The sequence below is a fragment of the Dasypus novemcinctus genome, chromosome 5 (assembly GCF_030445035.2).
Source record: "Dasypus novemcinctus isolate mDasNov1 chromosome 5, mDasNov1.1.hap2, whole genome shotgun sequence".
In the NCBI taxonomy this organism is placed as follows: Eukaryota; Metazoa; Chordata; class Mammalia; order Cingulata; family Dasypodidae; genus Dasypus; species Dasypus novemcinctus.
In genome coordinates this window covers 25,246,744-25,260,901 of record NC_080677.1, presented here as the reverse complement: position 1 = coordinate 25,260,901, position 14,158 = coordinate 25,246,744, and the positions used below count along the sequence as shown (strand labels likewise).

Sequence of the window (14,158 nt, the reverse complement as noted above, 5' to 3'; positions counted from 1 at the left end):
CTCAGGAAGGAAGGGAAAGGTCCGGAAAGGTGGATGGAGAGTACGTCATAAGGGCCGTGGGTTCCAGGAGTTTTAAGTGGTAATGGGAAAATGGGCTTCTTTGCTCTTAGGCCAGTTTTAACATGAAAAGCAAGAGGATTGAGCCTGGAAGGGTGAAACTAGGCGGAACCAATACCTGCCAGAAGACCAACACTGTTTTTTATTGTCCTAATGATTTTTAACAGCTATTTTAACAGCAGAAGGATGAAAATGTGTGGTATTCCCTCCCCCTTGGGATAAAGTGGCTGCTGAAAAAGGTCACAACTAATAGGAAAAATGAGTTTTATTGCTTAACCATGGATTCAATTTATTTGTCTTCTTCCTGTCTCCAGCGGCACACACTTTCTCAGCTGACTAGTTGAGTAGGCCAAGATTCTCTGCAAGAATATGTAAAAAATATGCTGGAGTTCTTCCCCGCTCTGAAAATAATTAACATGAAAAGCTAAAATACACACAAAAGGAAAGTGTGCTAGTTTTAGGCTCATTTGGTTTTGCCGTGTGAAGAATGATTTAGAGCTTTTGTGTGATATTTTCAATCAGGGTTTCTCAACCTTGGAACAAGCGAGCTGGATAATTCCCAAGCGAGCTGGATAATTCCCAAGCGAGCTGGATAATTCCCAAGCGAGCTGGATAATTCCTTGCTGTGCATTCATTACAGGGCGTTTGGCAGCGCCCTTGGCCTCTACTCGCTGGATGGCACAGCACCCCCATCCTCCCCCCCCATGATGAAGACCAAAACTGTGTCTTGCTATTGCCAAGAAGCCCTCTGGGTGGGGAAAGGACAAAATTGCCCACAGTAAACACCCACTGGTTTAAATATATTGTAGTGAATTTATCAGAAAAGGACACTTCCTCCTGCAGTATTGATGGTTTTATTGGAATTTGTGTAATCTCAAAAGTTTTTTTATCACCAGAGGAAAACTAATGAATGCCTCTAAATTCGCTTGTCGAGCACTTATTTTAAAATATTTAAATAAAGAGGAAAAGCTACTTCACTGGTTGCGATATTCTTATAGCCAGTTTCTACCTCCCCTATTCATTTACTCTTGCATTTAGTGACTGGGTCTGATGTCATTGAATTTTCTAAGGACAGTGTTGACTTTTTCTCTTGGGCCAGTTAACTCCCTGATGCAAAGGGTATTACGTTGATTAGAAAATGTCCAAAGAATTCTACAAGTTTAGACCTGGGTATGAAAATGTGGATTTTATGTAAGACCTGGGTTCTACTTTTGATTTCACACCTAAATATTCCAACTTTGAGCAAGCGACCTTAGCCTTTCTGCATGAACTTTCTCATCTGTGCCATGAAAGAAATTAATTATGTTCTCAGTTAATTTGCTTCTAGTTCTAAATGTCCAAGATAGAAATACTTTTATTGTCTTCTGGGCTTGTCTCCCGCTCTCCAACAGCATACTCCCAGTGCAGTGCTACTCTGGCGGTCAATGGGCTGTGATGCTGGTCCACAATGAGATAAGTTCAGAAACTGAGAGTAAACAATGAGAAACACTTATTATCATTTGACAGAGTAATTCTTTTGATTACATTTAATAATAAAAACTTGGTCTTATATTTTGTAGGTCTTAGACTTTTCAAATTTTCTAGTAGTTCTTTTTTATTATGTTTTATTATATTTTCTACTGGGTTGGAGAAACAAAAACTAAACAAACTGGTTTTTCACTATGGATAGTTTGATAAGCACTACTTTAGTGTATGATGGAAATTTTTCTCTGCCTCTTTCCACCCTAGCAATAAGAGATATTGCGTCTGAGGTTTAAATTAAGAGAGGAAAGATATCGCCTTTCTTCCCTATAGCAGCATGAAATTGGCAGCAAATATAATTTGTTATAGAGAAATTTGCCTTACAGAAAATAAGAGGTCAGTTATTTCTGGAGTAAATAAGAAGGTCTCTTTAATTGTGTGTATATCTAAGTCTTCACATAACTCTTGTTAGTATTATCTATCAAGATAACATGTTTGTCTTAGAACATGAACCCAAAGGGCAGTAAAAATAGTCTCATCCCCAAGAATTCCCTTACTTATGAAATTCATCCCCAAGAATTCCTTACATATGACATTCACTATGCTGCTTGGTGTACTGAAACCTGTAACTAACTAGCTGATAACAACGGCACTGGGAGGTGAAGAAGGGAAAGATATGGGTTACATTTGCTAAAGAGATTATCCTAGATGTTTTAGAGTCAACGATGTCATTCAATGGCAACAAACGTTTGAGAAGACCTGTTATGTGGATTCAAGTGTGGTAGACTGACATAGAAACAAAGATCGTTAAGCAATGAAACACTTCACCATTGGTCCTTAGTCTGGCTTCCCAGTATTATTGCCCAATGTTTCTTTACATGTTAAAGTATGGGGAACAGCCAGCCTTTCAACTGTCAATTATTTGAAGCAGGAAACTTTATTGGGCTTGCTGCTCTGTGGACTCCTTTTTCTAATACCTTTTTATCCCATTTAGAAGGGAATAATCCAGAGAGCCCTTTCCTACTCCTGGGACCTCTTTGCATATGACCTGGCATTGCTTAGGAACAACGTCTTGGCCTGCAATTTGCCCGGGCTTATTTGGGTTTTGTAGGACACTTCTTCCAAGGTAAAAGAGGCAGAATCTTTGCCTGCCCTATTAGCAGCCCCAAATCACGCTTTCTTTCAATTTTTAAATCCAGATGATGAAAATATAGAACATACTTGAAAACTCCACTGGCAGACTTGGCAGGCATTTCATATTTACTTGCACTTAGCATGAATTGGATTTGGTTCTCTGAATTCCCGCCTCCATCTCTCGGAACAAGTTATTTATTATCCAAGTGAGTCTGTGTTAGTGGATCAGACATGCACACGACACTTCTCTTGTAAGTGCATTTGTTCGGTAAGATTTATGCTAGCCCAAAGTGTTTTATATTGGTTTTCATTGTTGAAAATGTACTATATTCATTCTTGGTTTGGCGTAAGTATTTGTAGTGGTCTAGGGGTTCCTGTGGTTGAACATTTTATCTCTGTAACACTTCATGCAAAGGAAATTAAAATATATATAGTGAAAGCATTTCCCTAGTATGTTTCCAATTATCTGTGTATTTTAGTAATTTGATTTGTAGGCACTAGAGAGAAGAGTATCACTGAGCTCTTTTCAATCATTCATAATTCTCTGGGAATTCAGATCATGGTTCCAAGTTCATGAAAACATTGATTGAAATTTTTCTATGTCTTCCAATATTCAGCTTGTATGTATTAAAGGGGTTTTTACTACAGTAAAATAGTATCTCCAAGAATTCAGGCAGGGAGGTCAAGTCTCCTCTCTGTATCTTGGACAAGAAAAACTGATTGCATTGTGGTTGATCGACTTGCCAGACGTCAACTGTCAGTATAGAGAGCCAGCCCATTCTATTTCTGCATTATCACATGTGCGTGTTCTTGCTTCTATACTCTTTGGGCTAAAAATCCAGAAAGTTACTGGTAAATGCCTTTATCTGATGGGCTCCGAAAGACTGAATGTGCAGTGAGTAGAAGCATATCTAGGAGGATCTTCCCGGATGGTGAAACCCACAATGTGATGGGAGTTATTTGTACAAACCGAACTTGGTTATGATCTATGCACCATTATTTCTTTGATTCTTTCTATAGTGACTTAAACTAATCTGCTTGTTCCCTTGTTTTGAGGATCTCTGACCTTTGGCTTCTGTTTTTGTCAATGAATTAGCATATGATAACCAATATATTGGTAGTTTTATATTTGCTTGATCAAATTTAATACCAAAGATAAAATAAAAGTAATTTAAGAAATCATAGCTCTTACAGCTGGGAGGCAAGTCTTGGGAGATTTTATCTGGTGAAGACAGTAACTTGTCAAAAGTCTTAGATTTGTCTTTTAATTTTCTGCTTTTACTTTCTACCATGTTGTAAACCTCCCTCTTGACATTCAGCAATTTTGAGTTCATTTGGTCTCATGGAAGACCCCCTCTCATGGTGGCATTTCTAGCGCTGGTACTTCTCATAATTCACCATGTATAAATAAAGGCATAAGGTTATGCATTTTGGCCAAGAGAATACACCAATTTATGGTTTTCCATCTGAAAATGTAGTCTGTAAGGTTAATATTCTTGTCAAAGATCGCCAAAGAATTAGTATAAGTGAATGTCAAGTGGATACTTAGAAGGCCTAGCTGTGCTTTGGGAAAAATAGCCAAGGAACAGAATAGTGATTACCAGTCCAGACTTAGAAGATATCCTTTCTCTTTCTTCAAAGATAAAGGAAACCCACATTCATTATTTACTCTTCTTCCTGCTTCTGTGTTTCTTTCCTAGGTTGCAGCTATGAAGGAAATACCTATAACAGCTCCTTCAAATGGCAGAGCCCTACTGAGCCCTGTGTTCTGCGCCAGTGCCAGGTAAATTCCAAAGATTTTATCTCCAATAAAAAGGAATCCACAGAGGCTTCCTCAGCACCTTCCTTCAGGCAACATCAAACGAAACCAAAAAAAAAAAAAAAAAAAAGGCAAAACAAAAATGGAATTTGAACACAAAACAACAAAACAACAATGTGTCCTTGTGTGTATTTATTGCACCGTTCACCACTGGGGACAGGTACAGGATAGATAGATTCCAGCAACACACAGCAGAATCGTTCACTATTGTTAAACTGTGCCTGGAAAAACTCTGGTTAGAAGCATATGTCCTTGGGGGAAAATTCATGTCTTCCTGTGAAGTCAACTTTGAGCAAAACACAAATTCCTGTTAGCAGAAAAGAGGTATTGTCAGAGGATATTTGTGTTCCTTCTTTGATTTAGAAACACTTTGAGCTAGAGCCAATCTGTAAACTGTATTAAATCTAAGCAATTAGTATACTATAGCTCCAATGCTTTCAACCTGACAAATATAAGAACCACCAATTCAGCACCCGGGGAGTTCCTTGTGACTGACGGTGCTGAGCTCTGCAAAGAGCAAAATTCTACACGGCCGCTAATCGCTACAGGTCCTGGACAATGCTAGATAAACCAAAGGGGAAATGAAGAAGCTAAGTTTTAGAACACCTTTTCTTACCTCCATAGAAAGGCTGTGTTTTTTTAAAAAGGTTCTCCATCTTTAATATAATTTTAAAAATTCTTCTCTGTAGAGAAGACGCTGTTAAATCAATTTACGCCCAGTCACATTTAACTGTCCGAGGACATGCTTTAGCATTTAAAGAAGATTGAAAGGTTAGGAAAGTAATGGATATTTTGCTCGGATCATTTCTAAGGCAAAATGACGTTTGGTTTTTTGAAATTTAAATTTTATGTAGTTGTATTTTTATTATATGCCCACAGCTGGCATGATGTGCCTAAGACCTGGAATTATTTATACAGGTAAGTATCCAGCCTATTTATGTAGTAATTCTAAGCTATATTTGAAATAAGCAATAGATAGAATAGGCATATTCATTGAATCAGTAAATATTTGTTGAATTTTTATTCAGGGGCTGTAGACTCAATCAGCCTCATGGAACAAAGAGACAAGAGTCATTCGTTTAATAATACCAAAAGCCATGCTTACTCCAACATTTGCTTCGCCCCCACCCCAACCTGTTTCTTGGCCATTAAACTTTCAGAGTAGTTGTACTCTGAAAGGCACAAGTACAATATCTTTTAAACCAGATGACTGCATGCTTTTTGGAGTCTAGTATAACAGATTTTATACATTAGTCAGGGATCTTGACGATTGTCAAGTTGATGGACTGGGAGTGACTTTTGCTGCCTGTGGATGAAGACTTTGTTAAATTAAAGGGAAACTACCATCTGGGAGAGAATATTGTGTTGACTGAATAACACATTATCTGTTGTTTTCACTGAAACTCCTATTTGCCTGTCATCTTTGGTCAATAGCCCCGTGGCAGAGAATGGTGTAGGAATATCGAATTATTATCTGAAGAGATCTAACAGTCAGCAGTCCTGGGAGTCAGGACTTGCTGAACTGCAGACTGGCATGCAGAAAGGGGATGCTGCCTACCAAAGACAAACTTTGTCCTTTTTTTGTCCCCTTCTTTGCCCAACCACTTTACTGAAACCCTCCTGGCTAGTCTAAAAATATAATTTCATTCAATAACCATGGAAACAAATCTCTGTTAAGGTAGTTACAAAAACTGCTCCTCTGCTCAGCTGGCACCTTCCCATTACTGCCCACTGTCTTCCCCCTTAAGGGATAGAGACCTCACGGCAGGGTACAGGAAATGACCATTTGCTGGTGGCTGTCAAGGAGGTTGTCATGTAAGAAGTTCTTCTGCACAAGGACACAATTGCAGCTTCTCTCCAAGCTCTTCTCAGGGCATCCAATCAGAGGAGTCAGTGTGGTGCAGTAGGTAAAAATGGGCTCTGCTGCTCACTTGTTACTTAAACCCCTGCCCTCACTTTCATCATCTGTAAAATGGGAATGGTACTGTTTCACAGGTTAACTGTCAGCAACGGACAAGACGGTCATCACAATCACTTCTGGTGGAGTGCCTGTATCCTAGATATGACGGAGTGCCAGATAAAGAACAGCTTGTCTAATGATCTGATCTTTCTCCATTTGAGTTGAATTCTAATGTATCTTACAACCATTACCAAGGGAGCTCCGATGCCTTTCCCAGAAGGGTGAAAAACTTACCTTTATTTTCCTGCTTTAAATTTCTTCCTGGCAGAGGAAAATCTGAAGGTCACAGACAGGAAATTCACACAGAGAATAAACCTGAATCCTCAGTCTAGATCACAAAGACTAAAGGAAAATTGATCTTGGGCAAATTGTTTTTGCTTTGCTTCAGTTATAGAACTAAAGCATCGATCCTTTTTTGATGTATATTGCCAGTGTCTTGAAAGTTGTTTTTTCTCTCCTAAATGTGATATAAACCGCAACAAATTCCCTTGACAGTGTAAGCCTTGGATGAGACTAATATGAAGACATTTATGATATAACTCACGTTGTTGGATGGAGAAGGTGGGGTGGCAGACACATCGAAGAAAATCATCTCATTGCCAAGTTATATGTTATATTTTTTCAGCCTCTGCTCTCCCTCCCCTCCAAACAAAATTAAACAAACAAACATCAAACAAAAGCACAAATCCATTCAGAAAATGAGTACAGAATATGGAGAAAACTATGAAAATTAATTTTTTGAAAATGTGTTCACTGACATTAAATTAAAATGACATTAAAATCCTAAATTCAGTTTGCAGATGACTCATTTGATTTCAGGATTAAGACCTAAAGTCTCTATTTTGACATAGGTAATACAAATTGAAAATAATCTAGCTTGATCTTGTCCTCTGATGGTTGAGGGTACTGAGACCCAGTTCAACTCAGGCACTGCTGTGTGCCGGGCACCAAATAAGATGGCATGTAACAGCCAGGTCTGCAGAGCTGGGCTATTTTAATGCTCAAAAGGTGGCGAGGACCTGAGTCTCAGATGCCAGTCTGTGGTATTATGCCTTGTCCCCTCATTAATGGCTTGAAATATAACAATAGTTATAGGAAATACAGTAAGCATTGAAAACTTAAACAAATTGTGGATGAATAACCAGATTTGAAAGAAAGAAATTAGGACCCAAGAGAAAGAGCAAGCACAGGAAAAAGACCAGAAGCTAATGGGATTTGCAGCCTGGCCTCTAAAGCATTACTCAGGGTGAGTGGGGCAGATCTTGCCTCATTTGTGCCCTGTGTCTCCGGCTGTGCCCCCCACCTCTCTTGCCCTCTTCACTGTTTATATTAGGACTCTTCTTCTGAATAACTCCTTCAGCAAGCATGTGGGGCTGACCCTGCTGGGGTGTTCTATTTTTCAGGAAGGCGTCATCACAGAGTCTGAGGTGCGATGTGTTGTTCATTGTAAAGACCCTTCCAAGAATCTGGGAACTTGCTGCCCCACATGTCCAGGTAACATTCTTGGGAAGGCAAAGCATAGAAGGCTCTGTGGCACCAGGCAATACGGTTGAAGTCTTTCCGAGTTCTCTCAGAAATGCATGAGTTCTCTCCTCCTCACTGGAATTTTCCTCCCTTTACATCTGTGTCCCTGATAAGTTTGGAGCGAAAACTCTTTTGCCTAGAAATGTCCTGTTGGCCTCCTGGCTGTGCCCAGGGTGAAGGCAATATGCTGTAGGTCTTGGCATGTCGAATCTCCAGGCTCAAGAGGCCTGCTTTCCACTCCACAGGGCCACAGGTAACGCTTATTTTGGAAGGAAAGATTGTGGCTTTGCCTTGCTTCCAGAAATGTCTTTTTACTGCTTCATATTGCAATACCTTGGCCAGAGCTTAACTCGATGATGAGGTGACCAGATGCTTTCTGAAAATGGAGAGCTGCATCTCTCAGTGAAGTTAGCTTAGAGTTTCGCTGGTCTCGGTTTTTGGTGTGGGGCAACGAGTTGGACACCCCGCCTCTTACAGAGGGCCCTGCTGCCTAGCTGACAGCAAAGGAATCTGTCCCTTCAGTGGCTGGAGAGTTTCCTCTTAGTTTTCTGAACAGGAGTACAAAGACCTCCTGCATCTTTTCTTGCCCTAAGGTCCAAGCTTAGGGATTTTAAGGTGAGAGATTCTTTCTGATCCCTTAAGCCACTGACCTGCAGTCACAGACAGATGTTCTGCGATTTGAGTTTTACTCAGTGCTTTTTCTCACTGGTGATGATCCTAACAATTCTCCTTTTTGCTTTTGAGATTAATTCCCAAAGGGCCTTCCGTTGTGAGAGCCTTCCTGTGAAATGGCTAAGGGGTGGAGGTGGGCTGTCTGCAAAGAGGAGCTCCTGCTCTGTTCTCTGGGACCTGCCTCTCCCTTCATATGTTCTGGGATGTACGGTGGACAAGAGTCCCTTTTTCCACGCCAGGCTTTTTTCGTCCGTGAGTGCCAATGAGGACAGTGATTCTCAATTACTTCTACTCTTCGTTAGGTTCCTAGGCAGTCTTCATACAGCCAAACTTCTTTTTCCCACTGGCATTTCTGTGAAGCGTGTACTATTGTATGAGCTTACGTGAAGACAAAAACTGGTTGAAACTAAAAATGATTCTTCTAATAATCCAAGTATCTTTATCTGTAGAACAGAGTTTGCTTGGCTATTTTTTTCCTCCACCAAATGTGTGTGTGTGTGTCTTTTCCACTGAATGGTTTGCATCACACAACCATACCCTTACATGCCTAAAAGAACTTTATTGAGTTAGATCAGGAGTTAGCTTGGCTGTACATTAGAATTACCTGGGAAACTTGAAAAAACAAATGTTGATGCCCAAACCAATGAAGTCACAGGCTCTGAGGGTGGAACTCTGTAATTCCTATGTGCAGCCAAACTTCAGAGGGCTCAAGGTGCAAATTTTATGCACTGTATAGATATAAAAACTCTAGTATCTCTTAAATAGGAATTCGATCACGATGGGTAGGCCATTGTTTCATTGATACGGAACTAACTCAGAGCCACCCCACTCACTACCACAGGATCCAAAAGGAACAACAAGAAGGAAAAGGATCCACTGAAGCTCAGCACACCTCTGAGTACATATAACACTCCTCACTTAGGAGATGGCCATAGTTTTAGTCGACGTTTGAGTGAAGCAAACAGAATGAATTTATTTCAGCAGCTGAAGTTGTCATATGTGAGCTTCTTTCTCTCTGTTGTGGTTGTCGTTGAGGTCCCAGGAAGGAGAGGGATTGAGCTCCGTGACTGCACGTATTGCTGTGCTCTGTTGTCTGTTTGAAGTACTGTGATGGGCTAGGGATCGTCCACAGTTCACACAGGACGACGTAAGGCCCAGCGAGATTCAGCAACTGCCTAGGTCCATCAGCACTGAAGGACAAAGCTGACCCTTGCCACCATACTACATGACTTCATCTGCCTCCTCCTAACATGCCCACCGTGATACTTTCTACACTTGGGTGCCCTGGGAGACCCACTTTCTTTACAAATCAGCATGCCACTATCACACACTTGCTCCTCACACTTGGGCAGCCTCTGAGCCCTCAGTGCTGGGCTCAGGAATCCACTCTGCTCCCCCTTCTTGACTCCAAAGTTCAACCTTTGTGAGGCAAATCAAAGGATTGAGCATGAGTCACATTCAGAAGACATTTCCTTTGTCTAGCGGGGGAGGCCTCAGCCAAGTCTACATGGAGACAGTCCTGGGGAGCCTTGGGGTGTTCTCCTTGGTAATTCAGAAGGACTGGCATCTGTCATTGATCACGGAATGGCATTCCACATAATGACAAACACGCACAGTCTGTGGTCAGTTTCTTCCTGTAACAGATTTCAGGACATTCTTCATTGTCTGCCCCTTTCTTTTCATCTGGCTCTTTGCTCAGGGATGGTGGGTTGTGATAGGACAGTTTGTGCAGGATTTTCATTTAAGTTTTTCTATTTAAGGTGCCAAATGTAGATTGGTAATGTTTAATCTGCCTGGTAATCTGTATGAAGGAATCCGTGGTGTACTATATGAAAGAATTCACGACACTTTTTTGGGGGAGTGACCTTTGAAGAGCGATGACTGGGCATTTGCCACTTTTAAACCACAGTTTCACTTCTCTGTGTACCTTTAGACTCTATGGCATGGCATGTCTCTTCATGTTCCTTCAGTTGAACAAAGGGCTCTGTCTTTAGCTTTAAAATGAACTGGTCCTGTGGCTGGATCCAGGTGGCTTAATGCTCGTTCCCCTGGCCAGGAAGCAGCTGCTCTAAGAGTTTGGTAGATCTGGTAATGACTTCAGATGGCCAGCCTTGAACACTTACTCTAAGGGGTGTGAACCAGTCACTCACTAGAGCCTTTGTTTGGATTTTGCTCACTGATACTGCTGCTTCTGGCATTGTTTACTATGTGGAAAGTGACCTCAGCTGTCCTAACAAAGGGTCTTGTGAGGATGGTCCTGAGGAAAGTGTATTTGCCATTAACTGACAGTCCTCACTTGTCCTGCATGATACGGGGTCATTGGCCAACCTATGCTTCAGGTCATTTGTGAGATTTCTTAAGAATCTGGCATTGTCCCGAGACATCCTTCTGAATAGGAGAAACTTCTGGGCTTTGGGTCCTATTATTAGTCAGGTTGGTGGGGGACAAAGCCTCTCTGATAGCATACAGAGGGGTACTGAAAACCAGGTGGGACTTCCTGCCCTGCATCTGCCCTTCTTGCCTCAGTTCCTGGCCTCTTCGTGCTGCAGGTGGATAAGAACTGAGCTTCAGTCCCACCCCTGCCACATCCCAGCTTGGGTGAATTACTTCATCTCTCTGAACCACTTTTTCTTCATCTCTGAAAACAGTGATAAGAATCCCCACTTTGTTGGATCACTGTGAAGACAGAGTGGGATCAGGGGTATAGAGTGCCTGGTAGAGGATGGGCAGCACCTGGATGCTTAAAAAGTGGCAATTCCTACTGCCGCTTACTTTTTAGTGTAATGCTCCTTTCTCTGACTTAGTCTCGTGTCGGCCCTTCTGGTCCTTCTGGGCTTTGGCTCTCTGCGCTGTGGTCGGGAGGCTCACGATTGGCTCTTAAGAGTCCCTGTGTGGCTCACAGAGTGCACTACTTGCCCTTGGGTTGACCCCAATTCTGCCATCTCCTTCCTTTTTTAGCATCTTTGGGGTTTCCTGGCCCATCTCATTCTTTGGCATCCTGTTTTTTCCCCATGAAGCATTCTCGTCCATTGGTTAAAAGAGGACAAGCTGGTAGGTAGGGGTGGGCGTGGTGAGCAGTGGATAGAAGGATTGTGTAAATCTGAATGAAGGTGCTGCCCTAATTCTAAACTCTTCTTTGCTTCCCAGGCTGTATGTTTGAGGGTGTGCAGTACCGAGAAGGGGAGGAATTTCAGCCAGAAGGAAACAAATGTATCAAGTGCTCATGTATCGTAAGTACCTCCGTGGATGTCACCGGAGTGCTCCTTCTGGGTTAGCTGCTGCTGGAACTCAACAAGAGCAGCCCTGCCCGTACAGCCTCTCCCTCCTCTCTCTCTTGACATGGCACCAAGAGACAAGCTTGTCACTCTAGAGCGGGGTTTCTCAACATCGGCCCAGTTGACATTCTGGGCTGGGCAATTCTTGGTTGTGAGGGCTGTCCTGTGCTTTGTAGGCTGTGCAGGAGTATCCCCGGGCTCTACCCACTAGATTCCAGTGGTTGCACTGGAGTCATTAGACGCCCCTCCCCCCAGTAGTAACAAACAAAAAATGTCTCCAGACACTGCCGTGTGTCTCCTGGGGTCCAAATCTTTGAGAACCACTGCTTTCAAGAGCAATAGGGAGAAACCGATTTTCCTCTTCTCTGCCTCCTTGGAGAAGACCAAGAGTTCTCTGTACCTTGGGGCAGAGGAGCTTCTTGCAGCTGTCGATTTTTTAGTGCCATAAAATGGGAAGCAGATGGGAGTAAACACAGCTTGCCTCAGGGTATTCTGTGAGGTGAGAGAATCTGAGGGTTGGTCTTGTTTGGTTGGGGGAATGGACAGGAAGAAATCACCACTAATCTGAGGGGCTGAACTGTGTGGAGTGACAAAGGCGCAGGTTTGCTTCGCTGATCCTGCATCCAGGTACTAAAGATAGCCTCAGAGTGCTTAGGAATGAAAAGAAGGGACTTGGTGTATATTATATTTTCAGAGGGCTCTTTCTCATTGCTATATTTAAAATTTGGAGTAAAATCTTTGGTGGTGGTGGTGGCCATGGTAGTGATGGGAACTCTAGGCTTAACCAGCTGTTTGACTGATTTACAGTAGGGAGTTAGAACAGCCATATATTTTTAAGCCTTTAATCTTCTGTAATAAAGAACATACATTTTCCAAATCACTTGTGACTCTGTATGCATCTCAGAATATTAAAAAAATACATGGGGAACTACACCAAACCAGAATCATATGTGGATTATCATAAATCATAGCGTTTGTCATTTCTCTACTTGTCTTTTTTAATACTCCCCCCTTTCCTACAACACATACAACCTAGAAAGAGCCCAGGTTAAGGTAAACATGACCAAAAGAGATGGTTTATGTAAGAAAGGAAGGGAAGGAAGGAGGGAGGGAAGAAGAAAGGAAGAAGATGAGTGTGTATATATATAAATACATATATGCATGTATATGTATAAAACTTATTTAATACATAAATAAAATATTTTAGAACACAAAAATAATTTACTGATGAAATGAACATGAGCATCCTCAACTTCTATGTTTTTCCTCTCTTGTTAATTATGATTAAATAGCTTTATGTTTTTACTTTTTATGCTTTATGCAAACAATCTGCCATTAAATGCTGCCCATTTTCCAAATTTTATTTCTTCCATATTGTTATTTGTAAAGCTTTCTGATTTTTTAAATTGATCTAATTTTGGGGAGTCAGTTGAAAATAAACAAGGCATATTTCAATAGGAAGTTCCAAATCTGCATCTGAAGGAATTGACTTTACAATAAAACTATGCCAAAGTCAGACATTGCACTTCCTTAAAAGACAACAAGTAGAAGTAAGTTTTTGCAGTCTTATCAATGATGATCATATAAAATTATCCAGTGCTGGAACTGGAAATGAGTTTAGAAATTATATATACAAGGGTTCCAAACTCCCATGCACTCAAGGCAATTAGATTTCATGTATTTCAAACACAATGCATGCTGAACCAACCACCCGAGAACCAAGTCCAGGCCCCTGGAAATCCTACCTTGACTTTTGGCTGAAGAAATAAGAACCCAAGAATGTTACCTATTGAAGCTTTCCTGTTTAGTAAGTGCTCTCAAAAATTCCTGTATTCCTAATCGTCTATTCTTTTCATTTCTTCATGTTGCCACCCTCCTCACTTGAAGGGCAAGTAATGGCTTCGATTATGCTCCTGCTGTTAGTCTTTAGACTAAAACAAGAAATCACAGAGAGGATAGAGGTCTTGCTTGGGGCCAGGACATTTGTGTGTGGGCTTGGGTATGGGGGAAGGTTATAATAACCATTTTTTCCTTCGATGTGAGTATAAAAACTTGAAGTGTAAGCTTTCCTTTTTGTAGTTTATTAAAAGGATCTGGTTCTTAATTTTCTTTCGTCTTCTACCTTTTGATGCAATATGTTAAACAAAGAGTAATGTCTGGACAGCCAGTGGCCCTATCTTGAGAAGGATAACTGTGGATATGCTTGACTCAGAACGCAGAATTCCTAATGTAAGGCATGGCCCCATTACCTCTGCA

General features: G+C 41.3%; 1 protein-coding gene across 4 annotated transcripts in view; it reads left to right on the top strand.

Moving 5' to 3' along the window:
- The window catches only part of BMPER (BMP binding endothelial regulator), a 237,774-nt gene that overhangs the window by 55,196 nt on the left and 168,420 nt on the right, over positions 1–14,158 (top strand). For all 4 annotated transcript variants that reach the window (XM_058296785.2, XM_058296787.2, XM_058296784.2 and 1 more), the window contains exons 4-6: positions 4,353–4,435; positions 7,835–7,925; positions 11,775–11,857. In XM_058296785.2, coding sequence (XP_058152768.1) covers positions 4,353–4,435; positions 7,835–7,925; positions 11,775–11,857 — 257 coding nt within the window. The remainder of the gene's footprint in view (positions 1–4,352; positions 4,436–7,834; positions 7,926–11,774; positions 11,858–14,158) is intronic.